Below are 19,564 nucleotides of genomic sequence, written 5' to 3' on the forward strand. Positions count from 1 at the left end.
GTTTCTATTTATATTATTATAAATATCTTGGCTTCTGATACTCTGTGTTCTTAATTAATATTCACTAAAAATTCAATAAATATATCTTAGTCATTACACACACAACACACATTCGTGTGTAAGGTTTATTATGATTCAATTTACAAAAACTGCATTAAAACATGAAATTATTAATATTCTTTGTAATTCTTATATTATATGAAGTAAAAGTTATACAACCTTCTACTTTTTCAACATTAATACTTACAAATCATTGCAAATCATTAACAACTGTTTTTATAACGAAAATGCCGAATTTTAATGTTTAAATGCACCAAAATATTGTTGTTTTATATTTTTGATACATTTTGATTAAAACTATATCAATATAATTTAATGTATTATAAATAATAATACTGTTATAATATAAAATCCCATTATAATTTATTTTAGTTTATTCAAATAGTTATAAAGGAACATATCAAATATAATAGAATTCAATAAGCCTTACTACATATTTCATAATTAAGAGTATATTTGAATTCTAAGAAGGATTGGGACTACTATCCATTGGTATTTAGAAATTCAGTGGCTGTGATCCCAGTATATTATTATATTATTAATTAATTATTAATTACACAAATAAAAAGCATTTTTTTATATTTTGTTTATTTTTTTGTTTTGAGACTTCACTTAAGGTTGTTGTAAAAGATAGTGTTTCAGTTTTGAAATTAAGTTTTTTAAATTTTAAATGATAATGGTTTTATAAACTAAATACTTCTTATTTTACACATACTTTAAAAAATGGTATTTTTTTTCAAATAATAAAACAGTTTCTGTCAGTGCGTATTAATTGTAAAAAAGGTTTTTTATTATGATAAAACATACTATTAAAAAGATTTATTTTAACTGATCTATTTTAAAAATAATGTAAACAACTATTAATTAATTTAAAAATCAACTATAAATATTTTGAGTTTTTTTAAACAAATAGAAAACAAAACTTTACAAATGTCAAATAATTAACACAAGAAAATATCAGTTTTATGGTATTAACGACAAGTTATGGCTGTTCGGCGACTTTTGATATTACTGAGAAGTCGGCGACTTTTTGAGTCCCTTCAAAAGTCGCCAACTTCTTTTAGAACAAAATAACTATTAACTTTAATAAATTATACCATATTAATTATAGTCTCAAAAATGTGTAAAAACACAATAGTTGTTATAATTTGTTATATTATAATCATAGAAATATAATTTAAAAAATGATTTGAGAAGATATAATTGGGACTTAATTGTTTTATTTTATTTTTTAATAATAATTATATTAAATTTATATGGTTGATTTTTTCAATTTCTTTTCCGTGATAAATGGTATTTTAAATAATTATTTAACTAAATATTTAGGTCAGCGACTTTAAAGACGACTAAAAGTCGGCGATTTTCAAAAGGACTGTGAAGTCGCCGAACAGCTATAAGCGTTCAACGATTATGTTACATAATACGTGCATTAACTCAAGACAACTTTATGTAGCGCTTTTAAAGCATCATTCTATTAAATACGACACAATTAACTAATTAATAACATACTAATAAGTAATTAATATAATTACTAATACAAACTTCATACGATAAACATGCCGATTTGAGAAGTAAAGTTATACAATGGCATCCTCAAATTAAAAAAACCAAACACGTTGAACAAAATCACTCTTTTCAAACAAAACGATTAAATAAGGTAACATGCTTTCTTTTTTTTGTCTTGCTCCTTTCGTCCGATCTCGACTTGTTGTGCCCCACCAGTCTTGACGTCGCCACACATCTTTTTTAACACTTCATCGATCACAAGTTGAAAAGCTTCGTTCACATACATCCCACTCTTCGCAGAGATCTCCATAAAATATACTCCTTGTGCCTTTGCAAACGACGCACCTTTCTCTGTTGGGACTTGTTTTGGCATGTCGCACTTGTTTCCAACTAACAGCCTGACAGCAGAGTTCGCCGTCTCTTTTGCAGTCTCCTCAAGCCACCCCTTGCAGTTGTCGAATGTCCTCACATCAGTGCAGTCGTAGACCACAATCACTCCATGTGACCCTCTTGATGTTAATTATTAATTATTAGTTTAATTACTTATAATTATAGTTTAGAGCCTCTATCATATGAATTTGTAATATCAAAGGCAAACCGGTAATATGACTGTGTGATCGTGTGAAACTTTTCTTGTCCAGCTAGACCTCAGTTAATAACTCAGTGACACACAATTAGTTTTTGTATAGTAATTATATGGTTAAATCGAATAAATAGAAAAACTTGCAAACCAGTGTCCCACTACAAGTCAATACTCTTTTCTTGATGTGATGGTACTCATTTCAAGTTATTGCAATAAACGTGATTTAAAAACAAACAATTTGTATTTTAAGCTTCTTTCCATTTTGCTCCATTTTTTTAACCTATCAATTAGTCGTGTTTTCGATATTATATCACTGACAAAGAAACCTTAAAATCAACTCCGACAGTCGTGATAAATTCATCAGTATATGTCCCATCAGTGTAACGCAATAAGATCGATGTTTTACCCACAGCCGTATCCCCGATAATTAAAAATTTAAGAAGATGGTCCACTTTTTCAGTCATCGCCTTCTTTTTCAGTTTCCCTGTTCGAAGAAAGAAGGGCTGTATGGTTCATTGTTAATTTATGTATAATTAATTGGTAGTTATGTATTTATATTATTAATTTTATAAAGTTTTTAATTATAACATTAATTCGACTTTGTTCGGGTAGTTGTATAGTTTCAATATGTTATTAATACTATAATACAACCGTTTTAAATGATAGTTTAAACGGAAATAATTTATTCAATTGTTTTTATTTTTTTTAAATTTTAATATTTCTTATTCCTATAAAATAAAAAAATCCAACTGTTGTAATTATTTATAACTAGGATTTATCTGCCACAGTGTGGCAAAATACTTAATTATATAATTATTTAATAATATAATTTAAATATTAATAAATTATTTGTTTAATTAACATTGACAATCTCCATCACCTCTACAAATATAAAATGTTTTTTGAAGAAAGTCAACCTTTAAGCTACTGTCTGTGCGTCTCCATATCACCCACTTTCCTTATTTATACTGGGTGAACACGAATGTAGATCCACTCCAATAAAAAAACTGGAAAGTGATGTATGGATACACAATTTTACATATTACAAAATATATAATTTTATATATTATATAATATAATATTATATAATTTATATAATAATAAGTGCAAATATAAGACTTTATTCTTGTGCAGTCTATGACACTTAAGTGATAGACAAGACACACTATTATTTGTGTTATTATACAAAAACATTAATAAATAACATATTTTGTGTATTTTATAGAAACCAGAAATAGAAAGAGAAAGGTAGAAATAGTTAGTTGATTAATTGATCAAAGTTTGTCTTCCTTTGCCTCAACAACTTGCTCGACATCACCGTACTTCTGGACAACACAGACGACACTGTCCTTGTCAGCCATCAGCATTGCAATTTGCTTTCCACACTCATCACTTTGCATCTTCAAATCGTTTCGTGTTTGTCCATCAGCACCAAGAAGACTCAAATACCCGTCTTCAATGTCAATGATTGTGTATTCGCTTCGTGTGACAATTGGGACAAGCACGTCTGCGTGTGCTGGACACCCGTAGACAAGACGCTTTCCATTGAAGATGTCGATTCCAACAAGGGTCACTTTAGCATGTCCATGTTTCCCAACTTTTGTCTTGTTGTAACTGATGATTTTGCATGGGCTTTTCTCAATCACAACAAGTCCACCCACTTTCAGACATCCCGCCTTTGATGGGTAATACGGCTTTGAATTGCTTTCAAAGACTTGAAACTCGCTACACTCAACTGCTTCCATTTGGTGGTGATCAAAGTTGTTGCGCCTTTATATACTGCAGGACATCATCATCAACCAAATCTCTTTTTGATCAACAGGTATGGTCAATGCACACAATTTCTGTCACAAATAAGACTGAAAATACGGCAAATGCACCAATGTGTCAATTTGAAATGTCAGCACACCAGCCAAGAATGATAGTTCGCCCTCAACTCGCCTTCTCTTTTGTTCGTTTTGGAAAATACAGCCAATCAAATCCGTGTGAGGGCGTTCTATTTATATCCCCCCTCAACTCGTTGCGTTTTTATCGTATTTATTGTATCTTTGTGAAGTCTGTCTTCTATCATATCTTATAACACTTCATTTATTTATTATTACTATACTATCTAATTATAATTATAATTAAAACTATAATAAAATATTAAAATGTAAATTATTTATTATTTTTATATATAAAACTATTAAACATTTAATTTTTTATTTATTTGATAAAATATATGATTTGAATTAGATCTTTAAAAAAAATATTATAAAGTGTAGTTTTAACAAGTAAAAATAGATCAATTAATTTGTTTTTATAATTAAAATAATAAATAATTTATTTAATTATTATTGTTAAAACATCCAAATAAAGAAATTAGACATTTTAAATTATATTCTGAAGTTTTTTTATTTTTTTTAAGTAATTATAAATAACATTAGTAAAAACCAATATAAATATATTATGAATTTATATAATATATTTTAATAAATTTTTAAGTATTTACATGTAATTTTATTTTTAACTCAATAAAAGTTGTTTTATTTTCAAGATTATTATTATTTTTTTGGTAATAAAAAAACTATTTCATTATGTTATAGTACTAATTTTTTGACATATTTCACCATGTGTATCTCAAAAAAGAAATAATTGAATTCGGCACTTTTATCTTCGTTATACCAAAACAAATTGAAATATAGATTTGTATTAACAAAGCAATTAACAAAGCTATTATAATTTGATATAAAAAAATCCCGTTTAAAAATTTAACCAAATTACAACAAATATTTTGAAAATGAAAGGACAAGATTATTTATACAGATAAAAACTATAATTAAACTATATAAAATAGTACTCCAACACCCAACAAAGGAGTTTGCCAAAATTGGTAATAACTTACCACTTCTGTTGCTGTTTTAAGAGCAAAAATAGCCATCGAGTGAATAATGCTGTTTCCACCATTCAAATTAAAAACGCCCCAATTGAAACTCTCGATTTTTAGAATTTGCTTCAAAAGTTCTCAAAAAACAGTTCATGGGTGGTTCAAAATCGAAGCCCATTAGTTTGTTGTTAACTTATTGTATTAATGTGTAACACGATAACTCTTTCTCTCTTTATTTACATGATTCATTGCGCGTCGATACGATTTCATACAATATTTTGTTTTCAATTCTTTCAATTAGCAAAGACGTCCACCACCAGAACTAGAAATGAATTAATAACAAATAATTAACTCCATTAATTGTTTTACTCTCTTTCAAATTCAAACAACGAAATGAGGACTGACCAGTAGACTACGCACAAATCAATTTATCGACAAAACAGATCGACCTGACCTACACGACAACGTCACAACCGTTCACTATTCAGAACGACAGCGAGACCAAAATCAAATACTCAGTCGACGACTATACCACTGCAGACTACACAATCACATTTGCCCCTAAGAGTGGGCAAGTCTCCCCACATACTCCTCATCGGATTACAGTGACCGTCGTCTTCAAGCAAAAAGTGAATGTTGTTGTCCCCTTTTCAATGCACATCGCAGCAAAGAGTGAGACGTTTAACGTCCGACTTCGTGGGGAGGACGGGGTCTTTGGAGTCGACCCAAGTGATTTAGAGTGGGTGACTGCAGACGACCATCACCTCCCAAAGCCACTTTCCGTCTTAAACGAGAATTTTATGCGTTTGGATGGCTTCAGGAGTGAAGGGGTTTTCCGGTTGGCTGGGCAGTCTTTTTTGATGAAAGAGATGAAAGGTGCAATGAACACGTCGAAAGGCGAGTTGGTCATTGAAAAGGACTTTTCGATCAACGAAGTCGCGAACTTAATTAAACTTTGGTTCAGAGAATTACCAACTCTGTGTTTGAACCCACTTTCTTCTACACAAATCCAGGCACCTAGTATCGAGGAATGCTGGAATGGGTATTGCACGTTGCCTCAAATGAATCGAGACTTGTTGGATTGGCTCTTCGCTCTTTTAATCAAAGTCTCAAAACATAAGGACGAGAACAAAATGACACTGCAGAACCTCGCTATTGTCGTCGCTCCTAATTTGTACGAGGCAAATTCTAGAGATCAAATGGAAATGATGATGATGTCCCAAAAAGCTGTACAATTCGTTCACAACGTCCTCTTGCACTTCGAACAAACAGTACAAACGGTTTAATGATGTTGTAAGTATTTTCGTTCTTTCCTTTCAACGTTTTTTGGCTCCTTGTGGTGGGTTATCGGATTTTGATGACCTGGAAAATCTATTGAATTTTGTATTTGAATCCCGATATATATTAATGATTTTTTTTAATTAAAATAGTATACATTCTAGTTCATTAGAATTGTTGTGCGATTTAATTTAAAAAGTAAAAAAACATCAAAGTTTTTTAATTTACAAATTTTTACTGGAATATATTTTCACTGTTGTTGTATTTTTTTCTTTGATATTAAGTGAAATATAATATATATTTAATATAAACCTTTGAAATTAAGGAAAATTATTCTATAAATACCAAATTCCCCGTTTTTTAAACCACTTAAATGTTGTTTGATGTTATTTGAAGTGTTAAAAGTTGAGACATTATTTCATATCAAGTGTTTAAAATAACAAATTTTAAGAGTTTTAAAATAGAATAAAGTAATTATTTAGTTGTTGAGAGTCACTCCTCCTTTTTTGAACTCATTCTTTTTGCTTTGTCTGCTTTGTCTTTATTGGCATAAATCTGTTCAGTATACGGCTGTTCTACAAGATAAGAAAAGACGACATATACCATCACAGAGAAAATGGACAAAATGAGACCTGTTGACGTGCGATAATGAAGTGCAGAGCTGAAGAAGAGCATAGCACCACCGGTGTACATAGGGTGTGGGACAGTTCCGTCAAACGGGAATTTAGTGATCATTCTTTCTATGAATTCTTTTCGTTGTCTTCACTTAGATAATAAAAATAAAACAAACTCATCAAACAAAAATCCAAAGCAGTCACCTTCATATGTACCTTTGAACCCAAGTCTCATAAAAGATGAAAGGGATAATACCCATCCAGCAATGAAAAGTGGGTAAGCAAGGCAATCCATCACAATAGGTACTGAATTCATGAAATTGTCTATAGCCGGGAACATAGGGACAGAGTAGATGCAAGCCAAATAGTAGAATACATTTCTTATGATTTGCATAAAAATGATAATAAACATCACTAGTCTATACCCATTCTCTTTGTTCCCTTTAAATAAAGCACTGATCTTACCACTGTTATATTCAAGGTGTCCAAGTGTGTTCCAAACGGATGGAGAAGCAAAGATGAGAAAAGCAGAAATTGTTGCATACCCGTCCATCACAAAGTCGAACATTGTCTTGGTTATGTGATCTTCACTGACTTATATATCAAACACAAACTATATAAAACTATATCTAAACTATTGAAAGAAACAAGAGTAACAATGAAAAGGGCTGTTTGTGAAAAAGGACATTGTCTAAGCAAAAATGGATATAAAATCAAATGTGGCGAATTGTTTTTTGATGTTTTTTGAAAGAGAATTTCTTCCGTAGTTTTTAAAAAATGTTTTACAACTTCCCATTTTTTAGAGATATTGTGGTGTGTTATAAACATAAATAATGACCAACTATATGAGTTTAAACCCAAATACTCTTGTGGAGTATTCTAAGGCATTTGGGCTTTTTTAATAACAATTTCAGCGATAGTTAAATAAATTTTATCGTGATGGTTTTGGTTTGTAAGAAATATAATTTATTTTATTATTGATAATAGTTATATATTTAAGTTTGTTTTTAATCAACTTGATTGGTTGGCCTTTCTATGGGCATTTTGGACTGTTAATTGTGCTGTTCGGTTGGGTGTTTTATTTATTTTAATAGGCATTTCCTTCTTTTTGGTAAAACAGAAAAAAAGGGTATTAATTATTAATAATTATTGTCAAGTAAATATATAAAATAAGTCACCAATTATGAAATAATTACACTAATATAATAAACCATAAACACAACAAATATCCATGTTTAATATTACAAACTACAATTTAACTATATGATATTATAAGTATTTAATAATAATATCAATATGAACACTTTTGGGAAGAAATAATGAAAATGACGAATTATTTTTTGAGTTGTGTTTTTTCAAGTTGAAAAATAGATGCAAATTTTATTTAAAAAAAAATGACAGATTACACTTTTGTTAACAAAATGTATTTCGCATATTATATCTGATTTTATATAAAAATATATTTTTTTTATCTGTTACCTTTTACAAAACTTTTTTTTTTGTCTTTATAAATGTTATTTCAAAAATAAATCATCATTTTATCAACTTTCATAAAGTATTTTTTTATTTATCCAAAATATAATATCCCGATTTATTTGATAAAAATATGTCACAAAAAATTATTGTAAGTGTTCAAAATTTATCGATTACAATCTCATCATCACGCTTCACGTTTGAAAAAAACTAAATAATATTATTAAATTGAGGAAATAAAAAAACCTGAAAACTTGGTGTGAAAAAATTTTTCATAAAAGTGTCCATACTATTGTGTTGTATAATAAATTAAATTGGAATTAATAGTTAAAAACAACTATTATAAATAATATATAGTTGGATCTAGAATTTTTTAGTGAATTTTCTTCGAATTTGGAATTATTATTTCATTAGCTTAATTTTTTTTATTATTTCGACCCAAAAGTGTATGAATACGATCATAGTAATGAATTAAATTTCAAAAGTGTTTGTTATTTTTGATAAAACAAAGTAGTTCAACAGATTTGTGAAATTAAAGAGATTTAGAAACTAATTATACATGAATAATAATCCCAACCTTTTGATGAAGAAAAAGAAGAGTCCAAGAACTAAAGAGAAATAAGAAGAACAAAAAACTTTTCGAACAGCTTTTCAAATAAAAAACTAGAAAAAACTGGAAACTCCAGAAGATATGAACCCAAGTCGCAAGAAGAAAAATCTGTATAAAATCATCATCTTAGGGGATTCAGGGTTTGTTGCTTAGTTGTTAATAATTGCTCATTAATTAATTACGACATTATAGCAGTGTTTTAAAATAAAAATTTTTCAAAAAAATATCAATACACCGTTACGTTTTTAGTTCTTTTTAGTTTACATTATTTTTACTTATCGTCGAATTCCATCTGTTAAAAGACAATAAGAGTTTTGGTGGTATTTATCGAAGTATAAAAAAATTAATATTCATCTACAGTGTTGGGAAGACTTCTCTACTCAACCAATATGTCACCAAACAGTTTTCGAGTCAGTACAAAGCAACAATAGGTGCTGATTTTATGACCAAGGATATCACTATCAATGAAAAACAGTCCTCCCTTCAAATTGTTTGTTTCATTAAATTTTTCATGCATTCATAATAACCAAAAATGAGACAATAAAACTTATCTATTAGTGGGATACAGCAGGGCACGAACGTTTTGCATCGTTTGGAACAGCCTTCTATCGAGGCGCTGATGTCTGTATGTTGGTGTGTGACGTGACAGTAGTCGAGTCGTTCGAGCACTTGGAAGTGTGGCGGAAGGAGTTCATTAGCGGAGGAAACCCTAGCGATCCGGAGACATTCCCTTATGTCGTGATCGCCAACAAAGTCGACTGCGAACCCGCCAACCGCGCGGTGTCAACTGAACAGCTTCGTCAATGGTGCGTGACAAGCGGGTATGAGTACTTCGAGTGCTCCGCAAAGACGGGATGGAACGTTGACTCGGCTTTCACAAAGGCGGCAACACTCGTCGCGTCAAGACAAAAAGATGTACCTCAACAGGAACCACTCCCTTCAGTGCAAATCGATTTACAAGAACAACCAAAGAAAACGGGATGCTGCTAAGTCCATGTTTTAATTCAACTTTTATGATTTCGTTTCGTTGGAATAATTCATTTATAACTTTTTTACTATATTTTATATGGTTATTATTATCATGTTTTTCTTGACACTTCAAATTATATTGAACAAAATTCAAGTGGTTGAAAAATCGGGAAATCTCGAGTTTATTAAATATATTTCCAGTTTTTTAAATATTTATTATTTGAAAAACTATACAAAAGCTAAAAATGGTAAAACATCAAAAAATTACTTTATATCCCTGTAAAAACAGGTCAATTTAAAAACAACGGAATTATTCTAAGTGTTAATCTATATCATCATCTTTTTTTTGAAAATTGTCATTGGTTATTAATTATTATTTTATTAAAACAAAATCTATTAGTCAGTAAATCATAAAAAAATGATTATTCAAATTTTACTTTTTTATTAAGAACAAATGAACTATATAATTACTATATATTTTAATTCAAACTAATAGTTATTATTATTAAACTATAAAACAACTATATTAATGACAGTGTCAAATAACTATGATTGACGTTTCAAAATACAATTCAACTTATTTCTCAAGTAAAAAGGTTACAATTTTTAACCTTTTTACTTGAAAAGAAAAAAGCGAAATTCAATAGTAAAATTATAGTAAAATTATAATAAAATTGTTATAAAGAATATTTATTATTTATTCACAAAATACAATGAAAAATAAAGAATCAAATAAAAAAGTGACTGAAGAGATAGACAATCGATTCTTTTATTGTTGTAACAGAAAAATTACTTGAAATATGACAATATTATGTCTAACGTGTTACGAAACCAGGAAGTTCGTGTTTTGACATATAACATGTATATTCGTCCTCCTATGATAACCGCGAGGGGTAATGACTTCAAAGACGAACGTCTTTCTCTTATTCTTGACGAGGTGGTTGAGAACTACGACATCATTCTTTGCGAGGAACTCTTTGGGAGTTTCACTTCACGACGAGATAACTTCATTAAAGAGTGTGTTCTTCGTGGATTACCTTATAGTGTCGTATCTCATCGACCTGTATGTCCTCTATATCCCATCGATGGGTTTGTTCTTCAATTAAACTATTTAATTATAATCGTTAATAAAAATACCATATTTCATTATACCACCAATTATTACTATTTTAATAATTAAATATATTATTATATTATTATATTCATAGCATTACTAATAGAATATTAATTATAAAATAACTATTCAATACTAGAGGGGTTGCCATCATTTCGCGGTATCCTATAGTAAAGAGTCATCACCTTGTCTATACCCGAGGGATATATTCAGATGGATGTGCAGCAAAAGGGATTCTTCATGTTTTACTTGATTTGGGATTTTCGAAAAAGCTTCATGTTTTTGTCACTCATTTCCAAGCGGACTATTCTTCAGACCCAATAACTAACACGTCAACACGAACTGCTCGAGACATTCAAATTCCAGAGGCTTTCAATTTTATTGAAGAAAATATTGCACATGACCGGTACCCCGTCATCTTTGGCGGGGATATGAACGTCGACGGGAAAAGTGCCGAGTACGACGTCTTCATGAAGAAAGCTAAGGACTTCGGCTTTGACTTCCACGACCATTTGGTAGATCATCTCAAGTATCACCCAGTGACTCATTGCGAAGTCATCGATGGCGTCTCCGTCGATGACGTCATCACTTCAAAGTGCAAAGACCAACCTAACGTCCGGCTCGACTATATCTTTGGGGTATCAGACAACACAGAAAGAAACGTGATGGGGTGCAATGAGTGCGTCGTCAGAAAATTCGAGACACATGGAGCTAAGTTCCCATTCATGTCAGACCACTACGCAGTGGAGGCTACACTTACTATTTATTGATTTTTAATCGATTTTACCGTCACGTGGAAACGGGAATGATATGTCTTTGTAAAAAATACAATGGTGCGTTGTATTGTATTTTTATAGTATAAAATAGTATACAACATACTATTCTGTTTTTAGAATAGTATGTTGTAATATTGATAATAGTACAGTAAAATACCAAAACGTAATGGAAATTTATCAATGAAATGAGTTGAACGAAGATGAGAAGAATGAGAGGGAGATTGAAAAGGCATAAAGAGCAAACTGAAGTGTGCCAAAAAAGGATGGGCAACACAGTCGCTTTCGTAATGAAATCAGTCAGCCAAGTGAAAAGGTTCGGACCAAAATTGCCGCACGACGTTATCTTTAAGGACTTTTATGGAAGATCTGATGTTGTTCTCACTGTCACTATGCCGATGACAAAAAAGAACATCAGGTCCTTTTTCCCACAAAGCCAATCAAACAACATTGTTGTTACTTGGATCGATCAAATCCCAAAGAAGGACCATGTCAACAAAATGGTAGAGGTTTAGCAAAGTGTTTTAAAAGGGATTTACATAGTCTTAAAATAAATTATAATTGAACATTTTTTATTGAGTTTATAATAATAATACTTCTAATTTTTTAGAATAAAATTATAAATAACTATAAATAAGACAACGAGAACACTTATGTGCGAGACACCCGAAGTCGAAATCAAAAATGTCCGCGAGGTTTATGAGGTGATAGCAAGTCACTTCTCCGAGACGCGGTACAAGGGCTGGCCTAAAGTGGAGTCTTTTTTAAAATCACTTCCGCCACACGCCGTTGTTCTTGACGTTGGAAGTGGCAATGGGAAGTATCACAACGTGAACAAGGACATTCAAGTCGTTGGATTCGATCAATGCTATAATTTACTTCTTGAAGCCGTCGCTCATCAACACAGCCAGAACGTCCAAAGCGATTCTCTCGCCCTCCCTGTGAAATCCGGGTTTGCAGACTTCGCTATATCCGTGGCAGTCATCCACCATTTTTCCAGCGAAGAGAGAAGAGTCGCGGCTATTCAAGAAATCGTCAGGGTACTCAAAATCGGGGGAAAGGCCATCATCACCGTGTGGGCAAAGGAACAGGTTTGTTGTACTATTAGGTATAATAATTTTACTATATTTATATTGTTAATAATACAATATATATAGTGATTTTACTGTATTAGTTGTTCTAATAATTGTTATCTATAATTCTGGTAAAATAAAATATTGTACTATTATTATTATTTGTTTATGGTATTTTTATTGATTGAGATTGATTGAAAGGCGAAATTCGAGAAACGTGAGGGACAGGATTTGATGGTGGAATGGCACCTACAAAAAGGAAAAGAGAAAAAGTCAGAGATTAATGAGCCCGAGGCAAAGACTGGAAAGGATGGGGAAAAGGTCTATGAACGGTATTATCACGTCTTTGTCAAGGGAGAGTTGGAGAATTTGGTCAATCAAATTCACGAATGCAAAGTTGTGGAGTCTGGATTTGAGAAGGACAATTACTACGTGATAGTCAGCAAAGTGAGTGAAGCTAATTAACAATGCGATTAAGTCATGTAATTGAGATACTATTATTATGGTTTGTTTTATTAATACTACATAGTATGTCACATCGAAGAGATTGTGAGGGAGGAAAGAATAAACAGTTAAGGCAAAAAAATGAAGAAAAGTTTGTAGTAAAAATGGAAGTTAACCAAAATACACTACAAAAGAGCGCACAATGTTTTATCGATTTGAAAATGAAAATATTGGATGAGTTCACCCAGTCAACGAAAAGATTGGACACACTGAAAGAAAAGGTGATGAGGCGGCTTGATGAAAATAAGGAAAAACACAATAAGTCCCAAATTGCCCAAATGAATTGGAAGAGGGATATAAAAAATATCATCAACAATTTCGCGCAATCGATGAAGACTATTGAAAACACTGACGCATACTTAAAAGCAAAAAGTTTGTCTGTACATAATCTAAGACTTATGAAAAGAAAAGTCAAAAATGACCTTTCAAAAAAAGAAATAATCGAGACAAACGACTTGGAGCGACTCACCAAAGAACTTGATCTCGTTGAAAAGAGAATTGCTGGTCGAAAAATTCAGCTTGACTCCGTTCAAAGTCAGTTACAAGAGCGGAATGATGAAATCGCAAAATTAAATGTACGAATTGAAAGTCTCAAAAAGCCAAAAGACGTTGCAATGCCAGCGCCTAAAAAACGGGCAATTAGGAAAAAAACAAAAAAAGACTAATTGAAGTGTGTTAGTGTGACTAAGCGAGTTTAGCAGCGAGTTGGTTAGACTCGGATAAATCAACGACTTCTTCGTAAGTTCCAATGTACTCCCCTTTGTGGAACAAAAGTGGGAAAATACCTCTTACAGTTGTTTTGGAAAACATATATTTCTTAGCTTCCGGGTTTTTGTCGATGTAAATCACCTCAACAGGATGCTTGAGAAGGGCCTCCATTAAGTTTTTGAGACTTATGGTGTGTGTTCGCATCTCGAGCCCACAGATGTTTGAAGAATAAATGACAGTTTCAGTCATGAATGATTTTTGAGTTACAAACACCTCAATCTTTTTATTACTCGATTCGTTATGAACTTGTAATTTGGACTTTGATTGCTTTAATTTATTAATTAACACCATTCATTTGTATTTAAAAACTTATAATTTTTATTATATTATAGTTTTTTTTTAGTATTAATTAATGCTTTCAAAAAGTATTTATCATTAATTTATAATAATAATTTATTTTATTGTTTATTAATATTTTAATTATTACAAATTATATAATAATAATTTTAAAAACATGGTATGAATTTATATTTGTTTAATTATAAAGTATAGTATAAAAAAAAGATTATTTAACCAAAAGTTATAAAAAATTTTATTATAATTATAATTAGATAGTATAGTAATAATAAATAAATGAAGTGTTATAAGATATGATAGAAGACAGACTTCACAAAGATACAATAAATACGATAAAAACGCAACGAGTTGAGGGGGGATATAAATAGAACGCCCTCACACGGATTTGATTGGCTGTATTTTCCAAAACGAACAAAAGAGAAGGCGAGTTGAGGGCGAACTATCATTCTTGGCTGGTGTGCTGACATTTCAAATTGACACATTGGTGCATTTGCCGTATTTTCAGTCTTATTTGTGACAGAAATTGTGTGCATTGACCATACCTGTTGATCAAAAAGAGATTTGGTTGATGATGATGTCCTGCAGTATATAAAGGCGCAACAACTTTGATCACCACCAAATGGAAGCAGTTGAGTGTAGCGAGTTTCAAGTCTTTGAAAGCAATTCAAAGCCGTATTACCCATCAAAGGCGGGATGTCTGAAAGTGGGTGGACTTGTTGTGATTGAGAAAAGCCCATGCAAAATCATCAGTTACAACAAGACAAAAGTTGGGAAACATGGACATGCTAAAGTGACCCTTGTTGGAATCGACATCTTCAATGGAAAGCGTCTTGTCTACGGGTGTCCAGCACACGCAGACGTGCTTGTCCCAATTGTCACACGAAGCGAATACACAATCATTGACATTGAAGACGGGTATTTGAGTCTTCTTGGTGCTGATGGACAAACACGAAACGATTTGAAGATGCAAAGTGATGAGTGTGGAAAGCAAATTGCAATGCTGATGGCTGACAAGGACAGTGTCGTCTGTGTTGTCCAGAAGTACGGTGATGTCGAGCAAGTTGTTGAGGCAAAGGAAGACAAACTTTGATCAATTAATCAACTAACTATTTCTACCTTTCTCTTTCTATTTCTGGTTTCTATAAAATACACAAAATATGTTATTTATTAATGTTTTTGTATAATAACACAAATAATAGTGTGTCTTGTCTATCACTTAAGTGTCATAGACTGCACAAGAATAAAGTCTTATATTTGCACTTATTATTATAATGAAAAATTAATTATAAACCAAGAACTACATCGGTTCATACCCAATATGGACGAAACTTATAAACCACATAACATAAGTTAAAAAATGATACTTTTTATTCAGAAAAAGTTAATATGTTCTAATTCCAAAATAATTAATAATTAATAATTATGATATAAAAAAATAATAAGATTTCATTTGATAAAACTATAAGAAGATAGCAATTTCTATAAATAAATAAAGAATAGTTTCATAAACTAATAAAAAGCAATTTAATAAAGTCAACAGAAATTTCTTTTGAAGGTAAATCGAAAGACTTCAAATTTTCCAAATAATTCCAAAGAAACTAAAAAGTCGTATAATTTCTTGAGATGAAGAATCCATTGTTTTTGTCATTACTTTACTTCTATTTGTATTTTTCAAACGGGTCACCAGTCTCTTTAGTTTCAAGTGACATCAATATTCCTGCCGCCAATGAAAATTCATGCAAAGACGGGTATTCATTTGACAACACGACATCTGCATGTGTAGCATGTTCTCCTGGGACTTTTTCGAACAGCGCAACAAATGGGAGTTGTTTTGAGTGTGATGAAGGGCTTTACCAGAATATGTCTGGACAATCAAGTTGCATCAAGTGCCCTGTTGGGACTTTTATGAACAAAACGGGTGCGACGTCGTGCAACTTTTGCATTCAAGGGAGTTTCCAGAATGAGACTGGAAAGGTAGGGTGTATGTACTGTCCACCCGGGACATACTCAAATCGATTGCGTTCGACTCAGTGTGAATTATGTGAAACTGGGACGTACTCGTTAACTGGATCTATGTCGTGCCAACAATGTAGTTCAGGCAGCTATTACTTTTTGTTGTCGAATGGGAGTTCAGTGTGTTATCCATGTTCTCAGGGACTTTATCAGCCCGAAAGTAATCAGACGAGTTGTGAGTTATGTCATGGGGAGGTCAGTTATGACCGAACTGCTTGTTATGAGTGTGAAGGTGGATATTCATATGATCAACAGGGGAATATATGTTGTGACAATGGTGCATTTAGTACCGGGATAGCTGTTGCAATTGGATTGGCAATTGCTTTTCTCGTTGTCCTCCTTGTTTCTATCTTTGTGATTTACTTCACGCTCTATAGAAAGGAAAAAGCGAAGAACAATTTGACGAAGGAAGGATTCGTCACAAACAAAGATATTGTCAAACTGTATTTAACTCATTGATATGTTATTGGTTTTGTTCTCGTGCAACATACAAACAAATTCTAATGAATTAGAAGATAAAGGCAAAGAGCATCATAACTACTAACAACATTACTAAGTGCTCAGAACCACTCTTGCATGTCAGTTCGACCGGCTTAAACACCACTTGGTCACTGCCTTCCACTGAACTTCCAACGTTCAATGTCTCAATGAATTCAAGGGTATCAGCAAACTTCAAATCTTTCAAATAAACCGTCTCGTCTTTGATGCCATTTGCTTCAATAACATACAGCGAAACAAGTTGAGTAGTGTTCTTAGTGATGGGGACGACAACAGCCTGGACACTATTTGGGGTTGCTGTAAAATTGGCGACAGTGACTTCCTTGGCATCAACACTTGTTTCATTGAGTTCCACCTTGAAGAGTCGAGTATTGTTATCATCAGCTTGGTAGTACACATAGAATTGAAGTGACAGGTAGACGGTGGTGTTCACTTCTTCTTCATTAACAAAAGAGATTCTGTCAAGTATTCTACCATTGTAGAAGATGGTTTCATTGATCTCCACAAACTCACATTCTGAATTGGTCGAGTAGATGTGCCACTTGTTGCATAACTTGTTGTCTTTGAAGATATACTCAATTTCATACGACAACGCGCCCACTGCAAAAACTAGAAGACACACCAATAGCTTCATTCACTCTAAATTTCACAGTTGAGCCACTTTAATATCACCGATTCACTTTGTTACTCTTCTCTTTCCTCTCGCTGTTCTTCGTTTTGGGTGTTCTATTTTGATATTAGCATTAAAAATGTTATATATAACAAAAATAGTAACAAGAAATGAAATACACAAAGAAATCAAAGTCTTCTGGCTTGAGGACTCACCCCAAAGCATTTCTGTTGAATCAGAAGATTTGTGGATTAAAACTTTCAAAGGGGTTTGGCTCTTCGGGGAGTTGAAGAGGGGGAAGAATGAATTGTTGATTGAGGGGAGGGATTGGCGAACTTTGAACGCAATTAATTTCCTTCAATTGCGCGAGGATGGAGTCCGTCTTGGCTAGAACAGTTTGAACTTCCTTCATTTGGTTGATGACATTGAATGAGTCTTCACAAGAAGAAGCTTTCATCTGCCGTTGAAGTGAGTTGAGTGCGTTCGCAAATGATTGTTTTGCATCAACACAATACTTCTCGATCTTCACTTTTGAGAATTGAGAAATCATCGACTTCTCCTCCGTGGATGAGAGCTCCACTGTCTTTTGCATCTCCAATTTTGTTGGTATTGGGCGCGTAAAGTAATCGGTTTTGTCGTCCCAAGGAGTTGCCGTGTTTGTCAGTTTCCAAAACCCCGGCTTTTTGAGGCTACCTGTTCCACTTTCGAAGAACGTTGAGTGGCTTAGCGCGTCTCTGAGTATAAGCGATGGTTATTTATTTAATAAGAAAAGTAGTAAATGTGTCGTAATTAGTATTTTATTCGTATAAGGTATACATATATATATACATCGACTTTCAAAAGAAACAAACAAAAAGGCCTTTTTCCATTTGGAAGGACTTGTTCGAAATTGTTGGAGTTTCTGAAAGAGGTACCAATGCTCCACTATAAACTGTAGCATATCCCCTTTTAAACTGAAGAACTTCTTTGGATTCTCCTTGACAGTCAGTGAGAAAAGTATGATCCTGCATATGTGTTGCCAAGAGATGATACCTCGACAGTCAGTAGGGCCAAATGCAGCAAATCCATGCGAACAGAGTGGGCAGAAACAAAGCTTCAGTCGATAGTCTGACGACGTTTCAATTGGTGTTGAATCGAACTCGTGAAATAGAGGGACTGTTTTGGCTGTCGATGTTTTCATTGAATTTGAAAGTTTTCGTCTCTTTTTATTACCTTCATGAAAATTCCTGTACTTTTCTTGTTTCTTGTATTTTCTTTGGAATACCAAACAAATACAATTTAAGATGTGTTTGAGTGTGGAATCAGGTGTTTTTCAACCCATTGAATACCTAACCGATTTTGCCCTTGTTCCAAAAGAAAAATCAAAATTTTACGAAGAAATTTTGGTTCAAAAACATGTTATTGATAATTAAAACTCGCGTTAAATTAGGCAAAAGCTAAATCTGATATTATGTTTCTAAGTTCCATATATTTTTTCGACATTTGATTAGACTCATTATTTTCAAATAAAAACTCGGCATTTGAGACGGGTTGATACACTACTTTTTTTTCTACCAATAAGAATTTATTTATTATATAATTATAGTTAAAATATTACTTATTATTAATATTTACAACCAAATGTTTTATGGGAATGAAATAAAAGCCAAAAAAGAAATGTTGTCCACAAGTCAGAAAATATTATGCAAGAGAAAAACAAAGCTGTTGTTTTGGAACGTTTCATACCTTCTATTGAATTCGACAAACAACTTATGGAAGATTTCCAAGTAAAATTCACAACGAAAAGATTTTGGAAGAGCAAAAAAATGTAATGAATATTTCGAGTGATTTCGTATGGTAAAAACGTTTCATTCTTTATTTGTTTTTATCTGTAATTTCTTTTCATTAAGTTATATTTCGAATATGTTGCTGACACAAATAAACTTGCTCTTCAATGATTTCTTTGTCTTCAAAAA

General features: G+C 32.1%; 12 protein-coding genes across 12 annotated transcripts; 7 read left to right on the forward strand and 5 right to left on the reverse strand.

Annotated features, from left to right (window-relative positions):
- Positions 1-1,708: 1,708 nt before the first annotated feature.
- Positions 1,709-2,613, reverse strand: EIN_344150 (hypothetical protein; the record flags this gene model as incomplete). The annotated part of the gene is made up of 4 exons (XM_004255208.1): positions 1,709-2,075; positions 2,165-2,213; positions 2,381-2,429; positions 2,476-2,613. 4 exons carry the CDS (start codon positions 2,611-2,613, stop codon positions 1,709-1,711), a joined length of 603 nt encoding a protein of 200 aa, XP_004255256.1.
- An 810-nt stretch (positions 2,614-3,423) lies between these two features.
- On the reverse strand, positions 3,424-3,894 carry EIN_344160 (eukaryotic translation initiation factor 5A, putative; the record flags this gene model as incomplete). Its single annotated transcript, XM_004255209.1, has 1 exon — positions 3,424-3,894. The coding sequence occupies one exon, from the start codon at positions 3,892-3,894 to the stop codon at positions 3,424-3,426; it is 471 nt and encodes a 156-aa protein (XP_004255257.1).
- A 1,273-nt stretch (positions 3,895-5,167) lies between these two features.
- EIN_344170 (GTPase activating protein, putative) lies at positions 5,168-6,301 on the forward strand (the record flags this gene model as incomplete). The annotated part of the gene is made up of 2 exons (XM_004255210.1): positions 5,168-5,195; positions 5,427-6,301. 2 exons carry the CDS (start codon positions 5,168-5,170, stop codon positions 6,299-6,301), a joined length of 903 nt encoding a protein of 300 aa, XP_004255258.1.
- A 484-nt stretch (positions 6,302-6,785) lies between these two features.
- On the reverse strand, positions 6,786-7,475 carry EIN_344180 (methylene-fatty-acyl-phospholipid synthase, putative; the record flags this gene model as incomplete). Its single annotated transcript, XM_004255211.1, has 2 exons — positions 6,786-7,029; positions 7,084-7,475. The coding sequence occupies 2 exons, from the start codon at positions 7,473-7,475 to the stop codon at positions 6,786-6,788; spliced, it is 636 nt and encodes a 211-aa protein (XP_004255259.1).
- A 1,596-nt stretch (positions 7,476-9,071) lies between these two features.
- Positions 9,072-9,980, forward strand: EIN_344190 (hypothetical protein; the record flags this gene model as incomplete). The annotated part of the gene is made up of 3 exons (XM_004255212.1): positions 9,072-9,130; positions 9,351-9,480; positions 9,549-9,980. 3 exons carry the CDS (start codon positions 9,072-9,074, stop codon positions 9,978-9,980), a joined length of 621 nt encoding a protein of 206 aa, XP_004255260.1.
- Positions 9,981-10,770: 790 nt separating this feature from the next.
- On the forward strand, positions 10,771-11,843 carry EIN_344200 (sphingomyelinase C precursor, putative; the record flags this gene model as incomplete). Its single annotated transcript, XM_004255213.1, has 2 exons — positions 10,771-11,048; positions 11,213-11,843. The coding sequence occupies 2 exons, from the start codon at positions 10,771-10,773 to the stop codon at positions 11,841-11,843; spliced, it is 909 nt and encodes a 302-aa protein (XP_004255261.1).
- A 656-nt stretch (positions 11,844-12,499) lies between these two features.
- On the forward strand, positions 12,500-13,384 carry EIN_344210 (hypothetical protein; the record flags this gene model as incomplete). Its single annotated transcript, XM_004255214.1, has 2 exons — positions 12,500-12,937; positions 13,121-13,384. The coding sequence occupies 2 exons, from the start codon at positions 12,500-12,502 to the stop codon at positions 13,382-13,384; spliced, it is 702 nt and encodes a 233-aa protein (XP_004255262.1).
- Positions 13,385-13,449: 65 nt separating this feature from the next.
- Positions 13,450-14,088, forward strand: EIN_344220 (hypothetical protein; the record flags this gene model as incomplete). Its single annotated transcript, XM_004255215.1, has 1 exon — positions 13,450-14,088. One exon carries the CDS (start codon positions 13,450-13,452, stop codon positions 14,086-14,088), a length of 639 nt encoding a protein of 212 aa, XP_004255263.1.
- A 1,019-nt stretch (positions 14,089-15,107) lies between these two features.
- On the forward strand, positions 15,108-15,578 carry EIN_344230 (eukaryotic translation initiation factor 5A, putative; the record flags this gene model as incomplete). The annotated part of the gene is made up of 1 exon (XM_004255216.1): positions 15,108-15,578. The coding sequence occupies one exon, from the start codon at positions 15,108-15,110 to the stop codon at positions 15,576-15,578; it is 471 nt and encodes a 156-aa protein (XP_004255264.1).
- Positions 15,579-16,111: 533 nt separating this feature from the next.
- On the forward strand, positions 16,112-16,960 carry EIN_344240 (hypothetical protein; the record flags this gene model as incomplete). Its single annotated transcript, XM_004255217.1, has 1 exon — positions 16,112-16,960. One exon carries the CDS (start codon positions 16,112-16,114, stop codon positions 16,958-16,960), a length of 849 nt encoding a protein of 282 aa, XP_004255265.1.
- Positions 16,961-17,009: 49 nt separating this feature from the next.
- On the reverse strand, positions 17,010-17,633 carry EIN_344250 (hypothetical protein; the record flags this gene model as incomplete). The annotated part of the gene is made up of 1 exon (XM_004255218.1): positions 17,010-17,633. The coding sequence occupies one exon, from the start codon at positions 17,631-17,633 to the stop codon at positions 17,010-17,012; it is 624 nt and encodes a 207-aa protein (XP_004255266.1).
- Positions 17,634-17,844: 211 nt separating this feature from the next.
- On the reverse strand, positions 17,845-18,789 carry EIN_344260 (hypothetical protein; the record flags this gene model as incomplete). The annotated part of the gene is made up of 2 exons (XM_004255219.1): positions 17,845-18,343; positions 18,461-18,789. 2 exons carry the CDS (start codon positions 18,787-18,789, stop codon positions 17,845-17,847), a joined length of 828 nt encoding a protein of 275 aa, XP_004255267.1.
- Between the last annotated feature and the right edge of the window lie 775 nt (positions 18,790-19,564).

This window comes from Entamoeba invadens (assembly GCF_000330505.1).
Source record: "Entamoeba invadens IP1 unplaced genomic scaffold scaff_1105074724577, whole genome shotgun sequence".
In the NCBI taxonomy this organism is placed as follows: domain Eukaryota; phylum Evosea; order Mastigamoebida; family Endamoebidae; genus Entamoeba; species Entamoeba invadens.